General features: G+C 33.1%; 1 protein-coding gene across 3 annotated transcripts in view; it reads left to right on the top strand.

The window, feature by feature from the left end:
* The first annotated feature begins 8,433 nt into the window (after window positions 1–8,433).
* The window catches only part of LOC112905220 (tribbles homolog 3-like), a 19,443-nt gene continuing 3,610 nt past the window's right edge, over window positions 8,434–24,266 (top strand). The window contains exons 1-2 of one of the 3 annotated variants that reach the window (XM_025977201.1): window positions 8,434–8,712; window positions 9,415–9,866. In XM_025977201.1, coding sequence (XP_025832986.1) covers window positions 9,516–9,866 — 351 coding nt within the window. In that variant the 5' untranslated portion in view covers window positions 8,434–8,712; window positions 9,415–9,515. Of the gene's footprint in view, window positions 8,725–8,874; window positions 9,071–9,414; window positions 9,867–24,266 lie in introns of those variants that run through there. The other 2 variants (XM_025977200.1, XM_025977202.1) reach the window with 2 other exon arrangements.

The raw sequence follows: 24,266 nt of genomic DNA, 5'->3' as shown, positions 1-24,266 counted from the left end.
TCAAATTTGTCTCTTACTCATCAAGAAGCAATGAACGATGATGCAGACGTAAGAGAATTTTGGCTTACGTTAAAGATGAAGTAAGCATATACATAACATTATATACAGAGTGATTCATTATTGAGAATGAAACAAGGCAATTGTAAATACCTAAACTACATAATTGATAATGATTTTACAGAATGTTTTCGAAATTTATCGAGGATTTTAAAGAGATGCAAGAAATCCCTTTTTTGACAACACTGAATTTAGACTAAATTAATGTGATATTTTCTGAGAATTAAAATTTCTTATCACAATACTCCTCATTTAGTGCATTAGAGACTACAGGACGGGGGTCTTTTCTTGGATTGTGATGACGTCAACAGTATTTACTTTTATACTTTTTCGGATTTCCTATAAAAAGTCGATTTTGGTGTGAACACATTGACAACACTACTCGTCTATGCTCGAAAACGAAACACATTTTCAGGGATTTATAACTGCTGCTCATTAATCAATAAAGAAACCAAAACACATTGAAAATGCATGTACCAATGTTTACGTAAGCATGGGAGGGGGGGGGTAAAAAAGCCTTGCTTAAGTTTGCTGATGTGGGAAGGGAGGGTTAATAATTGCAAAAACTCTGCTTACGTAATACTTGAACGGCCACATACAAAAAGTGAATCACCCTGTGTACTTATACGAAAAAGGACAAATCGATGCGATGATTTCATTAATGTAAATTAAGGACGTTGATGTTTTGACGCGAATTCTGGCGGGAGAATTTTCTACTCCCCGGTCATTGTATCGGGCGATGACTGGCTTTCGGTTGTTTTACATATCATTATCCCACAATAAAAGTAACGAACTTTCGTTTAGGTTTAGGCCAATTTTATCTTTCAGACAGACGATTGTGAGAAACAAATAAGTCGTTGACAAAAGAACGCGCGGGAGATCTAGTTGGCGAATTCCTAACGAAGATGAGGTGAATGAAATTTTATCTTTTATCTAATTCTATGTTTTAACAAGTTTTATAGTTGCTATTGTCTAACTCAAAGATGTAAATGAAAGGGCTTTATTTTGAATGGAATATATAAAATGTTAAATAAACTTGAAACCCGAAATTCTAAAAAAACGAGTTTCGATACCCAAAGTGGCAATCTCAATTAGACTCAACAATTGAGGATTAATTACATTCCATATCATTCAATTATGTTTTGTGTATCGAAAATGTAGTTTTAATTACATTTAAGTCAGAGGTAAACAATTAAAATTTCCATTCAAAGACAGAAAGAATTACAATTTAAAAATAAACACAGAAAAAAAAGTGTTTCTGTTTTCTAATAAAGTAATACGTATTGCCTTCGTCCTAATCATTTTCTCTTGTATAAGGGGTACCTTTTGGTCCGTTTTATTACATGGTGTTAGTACTAACGGAAAATTATCTTGAATACAATGCTTTCTCTATCAAAAATGCAAATATTAAACATCGTCGGTGTCACTGTAACCTTAAGATTATTATTTACAACGTTATTTACCTTAACCGTTTAAAAAGCACAAATAATCGTTTATATTCGTAAGTATATGTGTTACGTCAAGATCGCGTAATCACGGTTATCTCACAAGTTGGAAACGTAATGTATGAACAGGATCATAGCCAGCCTTTTTTTGCATGGGTCACGGGTGAGCCACGCACCATTGTAAATTTTAAGCCCTCCGGTAAAAGCCAAAACTACTTGACTTCTCTAGAAATGACAACGTAAAACCACAAGTATGCTTATAATCCTACGTAACTTGAGCCCCTTGATAATATTATCGTAAGAAGGAAAAGTAAAAAATTTCTCAAGTCGCATGTTTATTTCCACCCTTAGAGCGCATGCTATTTTTCACCACCCCTTAGTATCATCATCATCATCATAAGGTCATCAGTCCTAAGACTGGTTGGACACGTACCTCCACTCTTTCCTATCCTGAGCTAAACTTCGCATTTCCCTAAAACTAGAACAGCTCACATCCTTAATTATTTGCGAAGAGTAATCTAATTTAGGCCTACCTCTACCCCTCCTAACTCCTGCTTCTGCCTCTAATATGTCTCTGACTAGACCTTCATGCCTGAGAAGGTGTCCTACCAACCTATCTCGCCTATTTTTTATTGTCTTCCATAGAGTCCTCTGTTCCTTAGTAAGGGAAATGAAATATTCTTGGGTTAAAAAATATGCCCATCGAGAGATAAATCGCGAAAGCTTTCGATTTGGATAAATATTTTATTTTGTATGGGGTTAAACTGATATTCAGACAACTAATCTTAAGTGATGCCTATTGAAAAGCACGCGAATACGTAATGTTTTACCAAAGTTCAAGTTTCCAATACGTCAAACAGTTTTCAGGAAAAGTGACCGAACAGATATGATTTCCTTTTGAGAAATAATGAAAACTTAAAAGTCGTGGAATAAAAATATTAGAGGTATCAAATGAAATTAGTACTAAATACTAAGTATGCAGCCTGTAAAAAATTCACGTCTATAATTCAATATAATGAAAAGACACAGCTTTTTAAACGATAATTGTCACTCAGATTTTCAAATTTTGACACAAAAAGGAAGGCTTCATATAGCAGAAGTTAAAGAAAATCCGAAAATCATACAGAATTGTAGTTTTATGTGGAATTATTCTTTGACAAACATAATTTGGAGTTTTCTTTCGTATATGAGCATATAACAAAAGTTTCTTTATGAATGTTTTCGGTTTCCTATAATAGGTACTTAATTTCAAATGTTCAGGTATAATGATCAGTAGATATGACCCATGATTCAACTATAATTTCGTCGCAGTAAACGAGACTATTTTTTGTTAATATTTATACAAACTAGAAGCTCTAGAACACGTGTTTTTCATTAAGAATTGCGGAAATTACGAAATTGTAAACCACTTAATAAATTATTGTTATCAAAAATCACATACGATTTTGAGATTAAAATACAATTACATTAGTTTCACGAAGTACAAAGTACAATCTGTTTTTCGCATATTTATCGGGTTCTTCTGCAATATCGTCTGAAGATGAGATAAGGAAAACAGTAGATGAAAATAGGAGTTTTCTTTTTCATATATGAGGTTGTAAAATAGATAAATTTTCTTCATAATTTCCTACTATTTTCTATATGCATATGTTAGGTTTTATTTTCTAACATTTGTTCAGAAGTTTTTGCGTAAGATATGGTAAATTTATGAAATTAGTTTTAGCCTGTCTAGCTCCTTGAAAAACTGAAATCGCCACTAGTGTATATCAATCGTTATCGCACAACATATAAATTAATTTTTGTGTTGTGCATGATTTGGCAGATTATACGCGATTATAAGCATGTTTTGTAGTACTGCACTGTAATGTCTGGTATCACTGTCATTATTACCTTACTGGTCTGGTATACGTGTCTTCATGCGCGTTTTTTCAACGCATCGATAGCGCCATTGAATTTGTTTACTAATGTATACAACTGGTTGCAAAATTGTGAAATATGTTTGTTTTAAATTATTAATTAAGTATATGTTGACTGTTTTTATGCATAATTGTTTGTATTTACGTACATGTAATGTACGCCTTTGAGGAACAGGTAAAACACTTGTAACTCTAACAGGTGTTTAGAAATATTATTGGAAGGAAAAATTTAAATAAATCCCATGTACCTTATAGGTAATAATCATAGTAAGTTTGTGGAAATAATGTGACTCATTTGGGAATATAATCAACATGCTGTAATATTGTTTACTAAAGCTAATTAGAAGCAAGAAATGTTTCATTTTTGTGATCTAACATGATACGTACTTCTTGTTTAAACTGTAAATTTATTGATTTCTACACACATATTTTTTAATACGTACCTAATCACTTGATAGCTTATGTCCTAATCAAGAAATAGATAAAAACATCGTTCGATTTATTGTGAAACTTTACAACAAATGAAGACAAGATTATTAGGCGATCGCCAAGGAAAAGATACACAAATTGTAGTAACCTAATGCATGTAATTTTCGCGAAGAAGAAAGGATTAAAATTTGCCGAGTAATCCAATGGTGGGTGCCAATTGTAATAATAATAGGGATTATAGTGATCTCACAATACTTTTTTCAGTTTATTATGAAATTCGTTGAAATCCTCATGATTTAGACCTTAAGTAACTTTGTGACAATGGAAAAGTTATTAATCGCTGTTTCGTAATAAAAAGTTAAATTACACCGTGACCTACAAGCACATTTGTGTGGATATTTCTTATGACTAGTTGGTAACTCTCCGTTTGATGAAATAGTACAGGTTATCGGAAGTCTGCGATTAATCTATTAACTTACACTATTGGATACGTTGGAGTATTATTATTCTTATTTTTCAATAATCCTGTTGCAATAAACATTCAAAACACTTGATAACAACTAATTAACTAGACCACTCGGGCAGGATGTGATATGGTTTACCATAAAAACTAGAAAATTTTGATATCCGCAAACACGAACACAGTAAAATCAACTACAACACTTGAGAGACTTCAAAATTGGAATGAGAGAGAGAATGGAAATGAGAGTGTTTGTTACAGAGAGAGATAGAGAGTTATTTATATGAAATATTTTTATTTAATACCTGTAAAACTCTATTATATTCTATAGTATTACATCCTTTTTTTATAAGTATTTAAGTATCACTTTTTATACGTATTTGGATACTTTTTAAATCTATACTTTCTATTTATAAAATACCAAATGCAAACCAAAATATTTGAATCATACTGTACTTATAAAGCAGGGTTTCTAACTTGGGCTCATGTCATGAATACTTGGGTCCATGGAGAGTTCATCTTTTGAACCATCACAGTGTTCTTATTCCAATTTAATTTCGTTTTACAAAGGGACTATTGCTATAAAAGGCCTGATTTCTAATAATAATGCAATTTACTTACATAAAATTTCCATTGAGTAATTATATTTTATATATTTCGCAAGAGAAGACGATACAAAACTGCAAAATCTGAAGACTATTTTTACTGACCACTAACCTTTGGGAAAGTAAAGGTATCGTTACATTTCATCCCTAATAAGCGTAGCCATACCATAAACATTCATTAGAGACACGTTATATTTTTAATTAGGAGCAAGTTATTTAAAAATCAACAACGGTTAACCGCGATCTCGTTTTAAATCTAAAAATACGTACACATTCACGTGCAAAATAGCGCGTATGTCTACCTCTTGAAACGTTAATTACTTTTTCGCCAACATGGATCGCCTTTAATATTGTTTTGATCCACTGCAAAATAGGTTAAGTATTAGTAATTGATGACTGTTTGATGAGTGCGATGATAACTGACTTGGTTATTAAGAAATTCGTCATGTAAAAAAGCTACCCTTTAGGTAATCCAGGTTTTCTTTTAAATAAATATACCATGTGCCTAACAGTTGCAAATAATGGTGCTACTTATTTTACTGCTTCCTTAAAAAATATAAATATTTGCTTCATAATTAAAATTATGCTTATTAAGTAATAATTTGTACGATTTGAAATGTTCGTTTTTATTATTTTTATCAAAGTTTACAAATACGAAATTGTGAAACTTTGATAAAGGGTTATGCCATGTTCGATTTTTTTTTAAATCTCATCGAAAATGATAATAAAGAAAAATATAAATAAGTTTTTCTTTTAAAAAGAAAAACATTTTCCGAGAGGACAGTGTTATTATTATCTTTAATATGTTTGTATATTATGATGAAAACTTCGAAAGAAAGTTAATATGCGTTAGGTACATTTATTCATACAAAACAAAACAAAAACTTGGCGCAAGACAGAAATGCTTTCATATTAATCTTATTCAGAAACATTTCGCAAGAAAATTTCATGCGTTCTAAAAATGTTTAGTATTCACAATAAAGATTATTATTATTATTNAATCATTATTTTTGCTTTTAGATATTCAGTAATCACCAAGAGTATTAAGAAAATGGTTTATAAAATCGCAAGAAAAGCGATATCTTACACATATTATTACATTTATAAAATCATTTTATTCCTTTGAATATATACAACGAACAACCCTTCGAGAGACCTGATGTCATTGTGCTATCTTGTACCCTTTATCTACCTGAATATCACATTATGCTTTGGTTCTGAAGAAAATTAATTAAATGTTATCAAAGAGTAATTAAATATGACAGTGTATCCATTAATTTTATATATTTAAGTGGAAGTAATTGTTCTAGTGATTATTACGACAATATTTTGAACCTATCAGGAATAATTATCTCCAGAGGGTCAATATTCTCATCACAATTAAACAATACAACTTACACATATTACTTGGGTACGCGGCATTGCCTTGGTATTAATGAATATTTCATTATTTTTTGTCTAAAGGAAGGTGTTTGTTTGTCTGACGAAANATGCTTTGGTTCTGAAGAAAATTAATTAAATGTTATCAAAGAGTAATTAAATATGACAGTGTATCCATTAATTTTATATATTTAAGTGGAAGTAATTGTTCTAGTGATTATTACGACAATATTTTGAACCTATCAGGAATAATTATCTCCAGAGGGTCAATATTCTCATCACAATTAAACAATACAACACTGTACGAAATTGTAAGCATATTAGGTACGCTAGAGACAATAGATTGTTGTTGTTGAGGTAATGGATTTTTGTTATAACTTTTATTAGTAAATTATGGTAGAAACTTGTTTAAAGAAAGTAGTAATACGAAAGGGTAAATTTAGAACCACCTATTTTATTACTGCCTTTGGATATACCTATTGTTTGGTATAATTAGAGTCTTACTAATTAGAGTATTCTAAGTATTAATTGCTATTATAATCTTCTGCTCTATTTAAGTGACTTTTCAGAAGTAAAACAATTATAAAACTTTTAGAAACAATATTAGGAGTCTAGATTAGGAAATGATTATCTTAGGGTCTTCAAACCGACGACTGATTAGTATTTTGAGTTAATCTGAGAGTTAATTAATTATTCATGAAAAGGGTAGGTTTAATGTATATTGAAGGTAAAGTGTGTTATACCTATGAATCTTGCCATTGTATGTAAAATTTGTCTAGTTACTTAAAAAAAGAAGTTGTAGATTAATATATACTATAATCCACAATACAGAAAATGCATTTAGATCTCTTCATGCACTTTCGAATGTTGATTGTTCGGTACGATAATACGATTTCAAAAAACAAACACGATCAGCTGTAGTTAAGTACCTAACACGTAATACGTACTGGAATAATGAATGTTTTGTATTTTGATCCATGGATAATTGTGAATATTAACCATAAAAAATATTATTCAGAGGAAAACTTAAAAATATGATGGTCAACCATAATAAATTTTGTACAACACATTTTCAACCTTTTCTTTCGAAAATAAAGGAATCAAGGCAGATGTTAGGATTTCGACAAGCATCTCGCATACAAATACGGTCACGTATGCTGTAAAAATCAAACTCCAGCTGCCCCGGTTTTTGTTTATCTTGTGATCCGAAAATGCTTTTTTTTAGTAGTATTAAGGATAGGTTGTGGTGGGTGGCAAGCTGCACTATGCAATACTACAACTAAGCAGGTAAAACTCACCTTCGAAGCCATTCTTCTTTCACAGGGTTGCTTTAGCAGAGCTTTCGAGTGCGACCGAATGCTCTGATCTTTCAATTTTGAGATACGACCAAATGCAGCAGCATAGAAATACTTTATTATCTAATGAAATATTTTACATTTTATAAAAAAATGTACATTTATTTCTACGAGTCTAGATATATACATGCGGCTGTATATTTTTTGATAGAATTACTCGGCCGGATCCTAAAAAAAGAGCTGGATTCACTGGGTGCGGGATCCATAGCGGGTAGCTGACCCATTTCAATTTGGCAGAAAATTTTAGAAATTATTAGGTATTAGACGGTGTAGGAAAATAAAAATAGGCGAGATAGGTTGGTAGGATACCCTTTAGAGATGCAAGCCGCTGTAGTTTTCAAGAAATGCAACGATTGACTCAAGTGTTTGTTATGATAATGATTTACATACCACTGACATGCAAAATAAATAACATTAACTTTCAAAAAATCCTCCAGTTATAACCGTTTACATTTTTCATTTAAGTTCGCCCGTTTCGCTTTAAGGAGCTGTTATAGAATTGCCGCAAGTGCAATTCGTAAAAGCTCCTGCAGAGGTACGAATCCCTTGGCATCATTGTAGTTATGATTAATATAATGCAGTACGTACTCTTCGGGCATGCATATAGTACAAATATACATATACAGGCGAAAGCCAGAAAGCGCTAGCGCTAGTCCTTAAAGCTCGTTGCTGGAAGCGTTAGTGCATGCGCACAGGGCAGCGTCGATCGCTCCCCCTCTTGACGTTTCGCATGTTGATCGTGAAACTCGGAAGCTTTTACGCCAGCGTTTACGTATTGCATGGATACGTGCTTTCTGCTTGTAGTCGACCGTGTTGCTATGTAGTTAGTAGTTCGCCTGGCAGTCGAAGTGACGCTGTGGACTCACTCAGTCACTGGTTTCGTATTCGGATTACGGATAACGTCAACAATTTTTTTCGTAACTTATTCATATAATTAGTTCTTGTTATTGTTAGTGACGAGTTGGTGATATACTGCAAGTGTCTTTCTTCCAAGGTGTGACTGCCGTTTCGACCTATTGCCAAATATTTCGTAAACGCGTTTATTTAATGATTGTTGTTGCAAAGGTGAGGTGATCGGTAGGTGTTTCTGCAATCCTAGTAGCAAATCATTCTAATTCTATCTTTATAGTCGCGTATTTTATATGCACACGTATACGTACTTGTAAATGTTAATGTGAAAAATCGTTTTATTTCTTTTGTCCGCTACGAATTAGTGTTTAAAAATTATTTAATGATTTTTGCATTAATATAAATATTAACCACTATTTTAAAGTATTACGTATGATACTACTTCTTGTAGAGTCATTTGTATACACGATATTGTGCAGGTCAGGTATATTTTTTATTCTCCAAATACGACTAGCACGATCAGAAGAATCTTCAGTAATTTTTCGGCTTTAAGCGGATGTGAATAGACTTATTGGTATGTGTGGTATTTTTGAATCATTTAGAATTGAATTCTTAAACAAAATTATTTGTTTTAAGAAAGCTTTGGTAAAGGTGTGTAATATTATGATTGAAAATCTGATAAGTTTTGTTGACTAGGGACCCATTATGTGATGGTCGGGATTAGGAGCAAATATTTGATTATTTCATTTCCTTTTCAGTTTGTACCTATGTGTATACTAGATTAGAAAACGTGTTTAGTACTTTCAAAATCGGTCAAAGCCCAGGATGCCTTAACTTCAGCTTTCAGCGTAGTACATTTAGCTTGTAGGTGAGGTATATAGACCTGTCATACTAAAAAAAGCTTTTGCTTTGTTTCAGTTGCAAATAATATTATCGTTGTGATCTACAAGAACCTAAAGGATTTCTTCCGTTTTGTGATTATCGTGTGTGATTCGTGATACAGAATAGGAAAACCAAAAATGCAAAACGTGCAAGATTATCACGCGATAAGTTCCAGATTGTCGGTAATGGGAAAGAGTTTGGATGCCGCAAGTACTTCCGGTGGTGGTAGTGGTGATATTGTTAAAAAGTTACGTACCGGAACCGTTTCCCAAGCCCAAAGCTCCACGGACGCCGCGGAATGTCGCGTGTCGCGAGTTACTAGTAGCAATGATAGTAAAGCGCAGCAGACTTATTTGACTCAAAGTAGTGGTGATAAACATTTTCAGGCATCGATCGTTGCAGACAAATATGTGCTTCTCGATCAAGTCGAAGGAAGTTCGCTCTATCGATGCGTCGATATCAATACTCAGAATGAGCTGGTGTGCAAGGTGAGTGACTCTAAAGTATACTCATTGCAGAAATTTAGTTTTAAATCGTTTAAAGATGTCATGACTCAATTAAATTGATTGTTTGCATCATTTAAATGGAATTAATTATTTACTTAATACTCACTCAACAGATTATGTCGGTCATAGACAAATTATTGAATCATTCGTAGTTGTTTGCGTAAAGTGTAGTTGTGAGTAATATTTCGAATATATATTACTGTATTTAATTAAGTAATTGTTTAAAAAATGCCCATGTTGATTTTTTAAAACATATTGCTGTGGCACATGATTGGCCTTGACCGTAGCAATGAGTTTCATTAACAAGGACAATTTTTAATAATCAAGGACCTCATGAATTCGTTCTGCATAAAGTATAATTTTTCTTATGGGGTCTTATAGTAAAGATCTGACTCTTTAGAGTTCCGAATGGAAAACCGAACCTTCGTGTGTCAGTCTGTCCGTTCGTCGTCAGTTTGCTTCGATTCTACAGGACCGATTAAGTTGAAATTTAGGACACATGAATTTCTGCGTCCCAAACACGGACGCATAACGTAAATGAATTATTTTTGAACACGGGGGTCATTTTTCTAAGGGCCAATAGGAAATTGAAAAAAACAACTGTACCGTGTCACATTTAAACAACAAAGTTATTTAAGAAAGTAGAAGATTTTCCCCCTTTGTCATCGAAACAATTGAACCTAAAATTTGAAGAAAAATATAGAAAATAGTTCCTCACTTACAGATTACAGGAAACCAATAAGAAGTGTATGGTCTGAACGTAATGTGGTAAACGTTTCAATAAAACAATATTGTGCGTAAAAATTTACATTTGCAGTTTTACATGTTTTTTTTTTCAACTACAATGTTGAGTCAGTATGGAACCCTTATAGTATCACTCATGTGTCTGTCTGAGCGTTTTTTTTTATGTAACAACTCGACGAAGAAAGTTAAGATTGGTCTAAACTTTTTATCTTAAAATAAGTAGGTAAAGCATCAAAGACGTTGCCATTTATGAAAGTTCCTTTAGTTATAAACACGATGATGATTGATGTTTTTCAAGCGTTCTTTGCCTTGTCATTTAGAAATGGTCGAAAGTACCGTTCGTACCACTTTCTCTATGCAGGTCAGTTCTAATAACGCGATTATAATCGCTGTGTTTCAGTATTACTGTTATCCTATACGGTGTACCTAAATGATATGTCATTAGAAGATCATGAATTTGCTCTCAATCTGCATGAGACCCGTAAGAAAAGAGCGAGTGAGATATAAAAGTGGTACATCGCTTCGAGAGATCATTTGTACTCTAGCTAATGTCACGGACTGCTTTGGAATCGCGTGAATCATCGCTCCATTCTCTGCTCAACAACAAAAATAGCATGTGCGTTATTATTAATAGATTTTTGCGATTTAAATGAATCGTTCGATGATTCGAATGAGGGTAAAGGTCTAGATGATGGCCCCCACGAAGGGGGTGGAAGGGATCGAAAGAGGAGGTCTCCCCCACCACTGTACCATAAAAAGTTCGTGGCGGTATCACCTCCATAAAAAGTTATGGGGGTTCAAAGTTAATAAATATGCCAATTTTTATATATTTCTAGGCATGTAAATATTTATATAATCATTCATAAACAATATTCAGAGGTAAAAGTAATGGAAAAATACATAAAAATATTGAGAAAGTTATATAAAACATTATTTAAATATCTTTATCAATAGAGTAGGTTAGGTTAGGTTAGGTTATCGGGTTTGGTCAAGTGACCGCCCTCTTTCGATCCCCCACCTCCACCTGCTTGAAAATAATTTTTTTATTGAATTTTATTTGAATTATAGTCTATGAAAATTGTTAAAATAATCAACTTTGAACCCCCATAACTTTTTATGGGGGTGAGAACGCCACGAACTTTTTATGGTACAGTGGTGGGGGAGACCTCCTCTTTCGATCCCACGAAGGGATCATCATCTAGACATTTACCCGAATGAGATATGGAAGATGATGTACCAACTACTTCTTCTCATACAAATATTACGTTTGATCTAAAATTATGTTTCCAATTTTTTATATGTACATATACATTGTAGGAGCGTCCCCCTCCCCTCTCCATAAACATAAATATTAATAAAGAATTTAATTCAATGGGGTTACGGAGAGCGTTCTGTGTAGATATTTTGTTACCCACGCCCTGTGATTTGAGAACAGATTTATCATGTGAAAGTTTGACAATGTGAGACATGCATGATATGCAAATATCTACTGAAAGCTTGCTTCAGAGTTTTACGGAAAGGGTGCATTGTAATTATTTTTCACACTGAGCTACCCTTCGATTCTCAGGAAAGGGTAATAACATTCGATTTTATTAACAGTGCGCTGGGAATTGGATATTAAAGAGATGGGGGAGAATGGGGGAATCTGACTACTGACCCTCAGCTATTTCCACGCTTTTGTTGAAAGTCCGATGAGAGTTAAACAAAAAAACTGAACGGCTACACATGTTTGCATGCTTAAAAGCTATAACAGCTGAGTTTATCGAAGAAGTAATGTATTTGCTTTTTGGTAGCATTCACCTCGTGACATCGGATGGATTCACGGTAATTGACTGCTGGTGAATATATTATAATTTAGGACATTAAGTCCTTAATTATGTCTATATTTACAATATCATTTGGTGTTTGAAATTTACGCTTTATAATTTATTATTATAGCATAGCAAGTAATGTTTTCAAATGGAAAGTGTCTTCTATGGGTCACTTTAATGACTGTACTGCCAAAAGACACTAATTGTAGTTGGTCACTTGATGAATTGCTAAATGGTATGACTTTGAATGAAATATGGATGGGAATGCTATCGATCAATGTCGATTTTCAGTTTGTTCTTTTTACCGAATAACTAAAACCACATATGTAAAAAGCTTTGTAATCTTGATTAAGTATCAATGGTTTGGCAATCTTGATAATCATTTGAAATTGAAAAGGATAGACTTTGGAATCGTTTTTGTTATTGTTGTTGTAAATGAAACTATCTTCCAAGATAAAGCTCCTGCAGTTCTCGATTTTAATTAATATCTTTCCAGTCAAAAATATGACAGAGGCCAGTGAAAGAAAGGAGAAATAATTTGGTAGGACACCATGTGGGACAAGGGTCTGTCAGAGCCATATAAGAGGGGTAGATGTAAATTTCGATTGGATTACTGTTAGGGATACTGAATGCTTTAATTTTCGGTAAATGCAAATATTGACGTCTACGATCTAACGACCGTATGAAGACGATGTCAGTTACTATTCGATTTTGTTAATGATTATTGATTAGTAAAGCCTTTCAGCTGCACCACCAGTTAATTTTTGATTTCTCAAAGCAAGAAGTGTCATTAGTTACAAAACCCGTATAGTTTTCATCGAATTAGTTCGTAACCCGTATAATTTATTGCTTAAATTGAGAATGGTGTATAATGTAATTTGTGGGCATGGCTACCACTATATCAAAGAGTATCAGTTTATACTGTACACGTAGCGTAGTTGTACGACGAATTTAAGATAAGTCCAGTTATTAGCAGAACCGCGGCTCGTCGTCGCTTGGTTTAAACCTGTTTGGCGAGATGCAAAAGTAAAAAAAATAAATATTTAACATCTCGGTAGCTGCTGCAGTCGCGGTCGCATGTGGGTTGGTGGATTTCTTTTTGTTTGTTCCTCGATGGCGAAGGCAACCTCTAAACAAGTATTTGCAGTGCCATACACAGGTCCCGCAGTTGGTACTTACTTACTTGCATGTCTGTCACGCGTTTTATTTGCGAAATGCTACGTTTCGCTATTGGTTTTTGGTCATACCGTTGTATAGTCCATTTTATTAACTTAAATAGACTAAAACTACTAGGGTTGTTTCCATAATCCTTTTCCAAATCCTTGGTACCAATTTAACGATGAAGTTTTTTATGAAGAATGTTCGGGAGACACATAAGGCGACTTCTGTCTGTCTGTCACGTTGATCATTTGTTAAATTCTTTAATGTTTAGCTTTGTTTCCAAACGGTTCAAGCACTTAACGTTTTATCTTCGAAACTGTTAGAATAATGACCTAGATGACCTTCAAAACATTTTTGTGGAGAACTTGATTGTCTATAAAAGGATCTATATGTAAAATAGTAAAATCGTCTCGAGACCAAATTCAACTAAGTTGCCAGAGCGATTTGAGAGAAACATCTTCAGAAATAATTACTCCTTTTGACACTATTCAACTAATTATTTGTATCAGTTTCTTTGTTTAACTCAGTTCATCAGGCATGTTTATAATTAGCAAAAGTATGTAGAACAAACAGAATAGCTTAAAACCCCAACGCCAAAACACGACACTGTAGTTGTCCGAAGCACTTTTCGGTAAAAAACTTTACTTCGGTCCCTGAAGAAGGTAACTTTGTTACCGAAAAGTGCTTCGGACAACTACAGTGTCGTGTTTTGGCGTTGGGGTTTTGAGCTATTCTGTTTGTTCTACAACAACCGCCAAAGTTTTCATATTTTAACTTTCTGAACAATTTTTATCATCAAAAGCAAAAAAAGGACTTCGTTCGTATTGTCTTTTCCAATGGTAACCTTATGATCTAGTGAACCCAACCGAACCTTAACCGAAGGCTTATGGTAAGAAACGGCAACANGAAGAAGGTAACTTTGTTACCGAAAAGTGCTTCGGACAACTACAGTGTCGTGTTTTGGCGTTGGGGTTTTGAGCTATTCTGTTTGTTCTACAACAACCGCCAAAGTTTTTCCAATATTCATATTTAGCAAAAGTATGTAAAAACTCCTTTGTTGGTCCAATAGGAATGTACGATTTTTTTCAACTAGGTTTTTGGTGCGTGGTCTACTTCTTTCTATCAGTTTTACTAATTGAACATATGCGAAAAGCAGTAACGGTAAATTTTTGTCGAGTTATTGCGTTGGTAAAGTAGGATATGTAGATATGGTACTTCCTTTCTCCTACTACAACTAATCGCAACAGGGATTTCCTCATTCGGGTTATTAATTTGCTGCCTTTGTGTTTGAATGAGTCACTGTGCCTTTTTACTGTTAAATACTGAATTGAAGTGTGGGAGATATTGATAACGCCCTCAAAAAAATTACCTGCTTACGTTACGTTTATAGACGTATACGAACTTACCATTACACAGATACAGATCTGTTTGATAAAATATAGGATGATTTGTCGCTAAGGCCATAGGACGATAAGCATAGTGAATTGGCCCCCGAGGGATATCTAAATATTTTTTCGAGGGTATATTGGTACTAATGCGATGGGTTAATTCTGAACATTTTAGACGTCTATCTATTTTGGTTTCTGAATAAATCCAAAATGTGAAAAATCAGTAAATATTTTTTTTCTCAGAAACGGCTTAGCCAATTAGAATGAAATTAATGTACGTTATAGAGATATACAAGGGCTTTACTCGGAAAAAATAACAGCTCATAATATTTGTAATAATCATTAAACAGGCAAGTCTTTCCGAAATACTTATAATAATCATTAAAAACAGCCAATGTTGAAATAAACTTTTTTATGTCATTTCCAATGTAGAATAAACTCTCAAATCGTTAAATCGATCAGAACGGTACGCCGTATTGAAAAACAATAAAAACCGATTTCTTAATATAAAAATTGATTTATTTCAGTTTTTAAATGTAGAATAAACTCTCAAATCGTTAAATCGATCAGAACGGTACGCCGTATTGAAAAACAATAAAAACCGATTTTTTAATATAAAAATCGATTTATCTCAAGCCTTATACCTTTGAAACAAGAGAAAAGTAGATTATATGGTTAATTTATAAGTGCAAATAACTTCAAATATTGAAAACAATAGTGTAATTAGTCAATTATTAATTAAGTCAAAATATTCAAAAATGAATAAAAATATATCTAGATAAAACTATACTTTTTACCTTCGTCTAGTTAGTCGACTAATCTTCGTCGCTATCTTCGTCAATAACGGTAATATTGTCTTTATTAAATAATGTGTTTAGTATTGCAGCTGGTCTAAGGATTTCAGACAAATATCGTCCGTGTGCTAAACAGAAAATTATTGCAGCAACGTGTGAAAACAACCGATAGTCGTAAGTCCATTTGCACATTCACAGCAATATCTTGATATTCCACTCCACTCAGTCGTATTTGGTTTATATTCGATAAAACATCTGTAAAACTTTTTACCGATATGACGAGATTGTACTTGAGCTTTCCATATATTGGTTTTATCTCTAACAAACTGAATAGTTATATTGTCTGATTCATCTATTATTTCTGCTAAATATCATATTGCCTACTTATATTGATAAGAACCAGTAAATAACAGTTTGAAGTCTCTTTCGGTCATTTTTGGAAAATCCAACAAATCAGAAGATGCGATTATCTCAAATGGAAGTTTTTTTCGCTGCCAACTATATTTATCTACATGATCGGCTAGTGTATTGTCAGTATTATTCCGAGATTTCATCATTTCTACAATTTCATCTGGATACTCTAAATCAGAAGCAAGACGTTTGTTTGCAACTCTGGAAAAACTACCGATTCTGGGAAGCATTTTATTGTCGAACTTTTGGTCAAATAGACGATATTTTTGTTTCAGCATTCCATGTGTTGCTTCTACTGTCCAACGAATTTTTGTAACATATCTAGAAGCGTTAGATTTCGGTTTCCTTTTAACGCTGGAATTAGTACTCGATAAACACTTTTTTCTAAGTGTTCTCAAACGTCGCGAAATCCTCGATCAACAACGAAAATGTCACCCGGTTCCAATAATTTACAATGGTCGTCAGAAGTATCGATGATTTCTTTCATTATAGTAGCATCATTTAGGTTGACGTGATATGGCCTTAACATATCAACTATATATCCATCTGTTGTACAAATAGTGAATGGTTTACATAATGGTACTTTTCTTTGTACAGAAAAAGACTTTCTTTGATATACGTTATAAGAGCTCTTCTGATGGCGAGCATACGTTCCGTCACAAATAAAAACAAGATCATCGTACAACCTTTTTATTAATGATGATGAATGATTCTGAATGAGATTATTTCTGAACATAGATTGAAAACCGAAATAACGAGATAATACATCTTTTTCAAATGATTGTATCACTTGTTCGCAATATTTTGAAACTAACTGCTCATTTTCTAATTGTAAAGTCGCTGATATCAATTTGTTTGAATTGTCGGTACGGAGTTTAAGTAAAAATACAATAAGAGCTTGAGTTACAGTACGAGTATCTGTATTTCTCATGATTCAATCATCCATCTTATCGAGCAGTGTAGAGTCACACTCAACAGCAAAGCTTTCCCTAATTTTAGTTAACTCTGATGATCTCAAAATGCTCCAATTACAATAAACTTTTATTAGGTAGAGATCTTCTTCATAAAAGCGCTTATTTATCAAATGATCTTTACAGCATCGATTTCCATTGGGAATGAAAATCCGTCGCTTAATTATGAACTACATACGAGCATCTNGGTCTAGTCAGAGACATATTAGAGGCAGAAACAGGAGTTAGGAGGGGTAGAGGTAGACCTAGATTAGATTACTGTTCGCAAATAGTTAAGGATGTGGGCTGTTCTAGTTTTAGGGAAATGCGAAGTTTAGCTCAGGATAGGAAAGAGTGAAGGTACGTGTCCAACCAGTCTTAGGACTGACGACCTTATGATGATGAATTGTAACCAAAACTACCAACTGTGTGCAAGCTTTGAACTACTTACAGGGAGTGATATCGCAGAATTACGGTTAGTACAACATATTTTTGTGTTTTAGGTACATTTAAATATGTATATCCTTAACCAGAATAGAATTCACTTTTGACATGGCTCCATGATAAAATCTTGATTTGGAATAATTCATTGTAACTCTTAACTACACGCTAACAAAGATTATCCCAGTCATTGTATCGATATTAATCGTAGTCTTACCTAAATACTTCTAGCATTGGATTTAGTCTTGATGTTGCTGATTTACTTTAGCCTTGTTCTTGCTTGTTTAGTATTGGTCTTACGTACCAAGTTTTAGTCTTGCTCATTTAATGGATACTTACGTGTTTTTAAATAATTCTTCTTTATCTTCTGGACTTCATAACTTAGCACTTAAATAAAAAAAGAAGAACGCATTACAATTGACAACAAAAATCCCAATTTGTTGTAATTTTGTAAAAGATTCTGAAGTGGTCTTGCTAACGAAACAAAATTCTAGTTCCCATGAAGACGTTAATTGTTTTCACGTGTCCCATTTACGTCACACGTCGAGGAATCGTCGTGTTATTATCGTAGAGTGAGTGTAAACTGTGTAAAAACAAAATGGGATGTTATGAAAACTCAGATTGGTTAACGTTGTCTTGAAATCCGTGTAGTCTGTCCCTTCGATTTCTTTGCATCATCGTCGTCGGTCGTGCCACGACGCTTTGTATCCAAAAACTGCTAACAATCACGTTTCGAAAGACCTTTAACGGGTATTATGCGCAATTCGGCCTCCAAAATTGGCCTTGTCATGAAAAAATTACATAAGTTCATCCGGTGTTCTCATTAAGTTACTTAGGTAGGTATCTATCTAGCGGGAACAACAGAAACTACAGTAAAAATGCGTGCTTTTAGGCTGTGGCTTCTCACAGCAGATATCAATATTGGACATGCATTGATTTTGGACCATTTAACATTATTAAATACCTTGTAATGTCTTCTTATAGTCAGTTAAGGCCCCTGTTCAGGCCGACGATCAAAATTTAATAAATAAACTTGATATCAATACGAAAAATTTTCTTTAATTATATTTTTTGATGGTTTTAACTACAATCAACATACCTAATTACTATTATGACTGGTAACTATTGTACTGCAAGTGGAAAGGTATATGTATTTCAAATTTATGCAATTCTTTATGAAGCAATAACCTATTTAGACGTAGTAAAAGTGATATTACTAATTTGTATTGAAATAGTCGCAATACATTGGAGCTGAACGTTTAGTTGGGATACCTTTCCTTATAGGGAGTTGTGTCAGCGTTGGTAATGTAATACAATCAGTTCTTGTTAAACCGTATTATATATCTGGCTTGTAGAAATCGTAATATCGTAATTCCATTCATTAATTGGATATTTATTCGTTCTATTTTTATCTTCGTTTATCGACAGTTAATAGTATTTAACATAGACATACGCAGAATTTTTTTTCATTCGTTGTCTAATGTAGGTAGGACAGTTATACAAAAAATGAGGACCTGAAAAAATATATATGACATCCACATGTAAGATAGTAAGTAAGTGAAAATTGATTTAATCTAACGGGCAATTGTTAATCCCTAAGGAGTTATCCTGTCGTCGGTGATTATTATCATCAAAGTTTAGGAGTTCTTGGCATGCTGTTCGGCTGATGCCCTAGACTATGGGAAGAAGAATCTTTAATATGACAAAAGTTTGAGACAAGCAATCTTAATCAATGACTGCTAGAAAATTCGACAATTAGCAAGTTATTTGAAGAGCAATCCCCATGTGTTATAAAAATATTCTCCGTAAAAATTTTTGTTATAGAAAATATTTATTATCTTCTTATCGTTAGTTTCCGGTGTATGCGCTATTTAATTGTTATTAGTGATAAGGATGTCATAAATGTATTGGATATTAGTAGTAATGGAGAATAAATTGCATGGAATTTTAATCATTAAATTTCTACATTAAAGATTCTAATGAATCGGTTACGTAATTTTTCAAATTAAAAATCTTAATTACTAATCTATTTAATTTACTAAATATATGTATGCATACATTTTAAAGTATAAAGAAAGAACTAATGCGGTATCTTTAATTTCACAATTATTAACTGATATAAAGACGGATATAAATACAATAATAAATAAAAATTTCAAGAATGCTGTTAAACGTCATTCGCAATTTCTGCGTGTGTTTTGTTTTGTGTAGTAGGTACATTTTTTAATTAATATGCAAATATGTAAAATAGTGTTGTTGTTTTTTTTATTTTTGTAAGATTATAAAATCCGGTTATAGAAATAAAATTGTCATGTATCTTGTAAAAATAATCTAAATTTTATGTTTATTCTGAATGTTTGCTGTATCTACCTGATTAGATATGGCATTTTCTATTTCTACATTCAAATTTATCATATATTTACGGAAATATCGCATACTGACGGCACATTTACCTTTACCTAATGATAAAGTAGCGTCTGTGTTACATAAAATTTACAAAATTTAACATTTAAGACTTTTGAGTGAGGTAGCAACCAACTACTTAATAGCACACGATGCTTAAAAGTTTCAAANATAGCCCTTATATACCCCTATAAAGTCTATAAATTTCATTCAAATCGGTTTTTAGTTTTTTTTTGGATTTATTCAAAAATCAAAATAGATAGAGGTCTAAAATTTTCACCATTAACGTATCGCATTAGTACCAATATATAATCCAGATATACCTCTGGGGCCGATTCACTATGCTTATCGTCCTTTGGCCTTTGTTACCAAACTCCAATTGGTTCATGGAGAATAGCCGGAATGATATCATGCTGACACAAAGAATCCTACATCTTTAACAATTTGCGAGCAGTCATCCTCTGTTTTTCGTTACTCCTAGTTCTACTTCTAATTTACCGATTCAAGTTTTTCAGGTTATAATAAAAGTTTGGTTTTATCGATTGGAAACACTCAAAAGTTTATTTGTAATAGGTGCATTTATCTTGATGACAAGCTTTTTGATGAATTTGTAAAATTCCGAGATAATTTGAGAGAATTCCTTTTGGTTCTCAACAAACTATCTCTTTTTGGCGTCTCTTATTTGAAATACTTACTTCTGAAGGTTGAATGAATTTCTACTTACTTCAGGACATTGCAATTTGCGCACGTTGATCAGCAAAACATATGACGAAGAGCGAGCGCACTTGATGTGCGCTACCTAAAAATGAAGGTGAACTCAAGGTTTTATTGTCGGTATTTGAATGAGATATTGAGCAACGTCGTTTTACGTACAACTGTTACACGTATGCCTGTACACACAGTAGATACTTTTGTATCTATTACAGGCCAGTTCGTGCCTTAAGCGTATACGTCTACTATTACATTCTATTGCATCGACTTCCTTTGTTCATAGTACAATTTAAATAACAAAAAAAAAATGCTGTCCTTTGGGTTTATGGCTGGCTGATGACGAAGAAAGACAATATGTCTACTTGGTTTTTGTTTCTCGCGAAAAGTCTCAAGTTACTTGTATTACAATTGCATTTATGAAATCGCTCACGTCTTTGCAGACATTTGCATTGTGTGTGTGCGTGCTGTTCTGAAAACGAAATGTTTTTTTCTTTACTGATAGTAACGTGAATTTCGTTTGCAGATTTACTGCATTTTTTGAAGTATCAACCAACCGCGTCGTTTTTCGTCTTATCTATTTTTTATCGTCGGACATCGCAATAGTTGAACGTGGAGCGTAGCCTTGAATAAGGATATTTCACATTATATCGTTAAGAGAAACAATTCCGTTTGTCAACTGTTTTGCAATTGAAATAAGTTAGGCTTTTGAAATGTCAGTGTCAAAAATAATCGTCGCACAATGCTTTGTAAAAAAACAAAGTATGGATTACAAACGTATACTTATACATATGTCAAATAAATGAAATATCCAAATTAAAACTCTTAATAATGTTTACATATTTACCCCGCGCATCTAAACATATCAAAATTAATTTTGTACATTTGAACAAACAAAAATACTGGTATGCAAGGGGAGGAAAAGTTGGGAAAGAGCGAATATAGTGATAGGAAACGAAAAATCAGAAGAAGTGACCGATTTTAGGTATCTAGGAAGTCAGATAAGTCAGGACGGAAGGAGTAGGATATAAAGCAGAGGATAGCGTAGGGTCGAGTTGCCTTCAATAAAAAGGTAGTCGGTTCTATGCTCGTCAAAAGTTAATTTAGAAATTCGAGAAAGGTTGTTAAAGGTGTATGTATGGAGCACGGCGCTGTATGGGTGCGAAACATAGACAGTGGGTGCGGCGAAAAAGAAAAGGTTAGAAGCGTTCAAAATGTGGTGTTACAGGCGAATGATGAGGATACCGCGGATAGAGAAGGTTAGAAATGAAGAGATATTGGAAAGAATAAGAGAATGGAAGTCAATAAGAAATAGGCGAGATAGATTGGTAGGACACCTTCTTAGGCATGAAGGTCTAGTCAGAGACATATTAAAGGGAAAAACGGAAGTTAGTAGAGGTAGAGGTAGACCTAGGTTAGATTACTGTTCGCAAATAGTTAAGGATGTGGGGTGTTCTAGTTTTAGGAAAATGCGAAAATTAGCTATAGGTGGAGGTGCGTATCCAACCAGTCTTAGGACTGACGATCTTATGATGATGATAATGAAGAAACTTGATGATCTGCTATCGTGATATCATAGCTAGCAGATCACATACTCGTTTCGCTACATATTTACAACAAATTACTCACATGCTTAGTTGAGGGTTCAATATGTGAGACCTGGCTGAAGCTGGTAGAGTCAGGGCTAAACGTATTAGGGTTGGCGTCACGATACGTATGGGCAAACTGCTGGCCAAGGGTCAGCTATTGATGGGCCATTACAAAAAGAAAAGGTCCCATAGCGATAAAGATAACTCTTGGTTATTTAATAATAACCAAATTCCTGCTTTATCTGACTAGTGTCCCAGTCAAAAAACTTGTTTCATGGTAAACTGAGAAGTTTGTAGCTCGGCTAGTTTTTCGAATAAATTATTGCCAAATTGTAGTAGGATTCTTTTTGTATGTAGCACAAAAATGTGCTCCAAACTTTTTCCTCTCACCTGTAGTTTGCATAATCGGTTGCCTTTTCCAAGGTCAATGTTGCAAATTCCAAATGTGTACCTACACATATTCATATAGATATAAATAATGTGTATTTTTATTAAAAAACATCCTTAATAACGCTAATAGTGATATTTGTGTGAGTATGCGTATAAATCTAATGTGTAGACGACACACACACAGGCATAAAAGTTTTTATTAGAAGTTCATTGCGAAAGCAGCCATAAAATTCCATTGTCTGACGTATATTTTCAAGCCAATAATGTAAACATTTTGAAACGCAGAGTTCCTGGTGGTGATTTCATCATTTCAGATGATCATATCGGAAAATTAATGTATGTAAACGATTTATATTGTTAGTTATTTGCATAAGTGATCATCTGATAATATTATAAATCTAATAGGTAGTTATGAAACTCAATTTTTTACGTAGTTCCTGTTTAATCAGTTTGTTTACGAATTCGAATAACAATTATCATCTACACGGTGTAGGTTTTATATGTTGTAGTTTATAATAAAATATTCGATCTCTTCAATTATTAAGTAGAAGACTTTTAAGGATGTTTGGGAGGTGTGTCAAAATGCTACGAGACAAAAATTTGGAATAACGTTCCTCATTCGATTCTAAAACTCCTGTAAAAATTACAAATCGATTCACTAAACGGTTAAAATTTACACGTCATTTTATGGAGATTCGTTGGCCGAACAGGTTAAATTTATTTTTATTAACAGAAAAAAAGCTACCAGAAATTTCAAACTTTTATAATAACTAATTTGAACTCTGGAGAATCACTTTAGCGTAAGGTTATTCAAATTCACTAAATGGTTATCGAAGGAAAAAATGAAAAATTAGCTGAAAATCTCCTTTTTACTTGATAATAAAATGATAATATTTATAATTGTCTGAAATAAATTCAATTTTAAAGTTTTAATTATTATTTAAACATATAAAAAAGTTTTATGCTCATTATTAATAGAGATTGAAACTTAATATTTTTTGTTTTCGAAGTTGAAATCAAGGCATATTCGCTGAAAAAAGTCAGTTATATATTACGTTATTTCTTATTTTATTCAGTTTATGGTCAAATTCCAAATTTTCTCTCAAACCGTATACTTTTTTTTTAGTATAGATAGTATTTATTTACCTTATGATATGCTGCAAAAGGTTTTTAATTACGAATTTCTATTTTTATGTACTTTTGTCTCCGATTGTACCTCCCAAACATCCTTAACTTGTTAGATTAATCAATTTGTCAATCAGTTTCCAAAAAACTTCCAAAAGTGACAGCTAGAAAAATATATTGATAAAAGTGAATTTTCTGTATTCAGCCTGAAATTAACCAGAATTCATTCCTTTTTTCTGTTTTATTTATTCTACGCATTTAACGACGAATATACGAGGGTGGATTGATAAGTTTCCGGCCTGACCAAGAAAAACAAGGTTTTTAAAAAATTTTTTTTTTTATTTCTCAACATAATCTCCTCCAAGGCTGATACATTTCTCATAGCGGTGTTCCAGTCTATTAATGCCATCTCTATAGACTGATTCGTCAAGCTCCTCAAAATAACCATTTACAGCTTCGATTACTTC

This window comes from Agrilus planipennis, unplaced genomic scaffold (assembly GCF_000699045.2).
Source record: "Agrilus planipennis isolate EAB-ADULT unplaced genomic scaffold, Apla_2.0 scaffold39, whole genome shotgun sequence".
In the NCBI taxonomy this organism is placed as follows: Eukaryota; Metazoa; Arthropoda; class Insecta; order Coleoptera; family Buprestidae; genus Agrilus; species Agrilus planipennis.
This window is presented reverse-complemented; position numbering and strand designations above follow the sequence as displayed.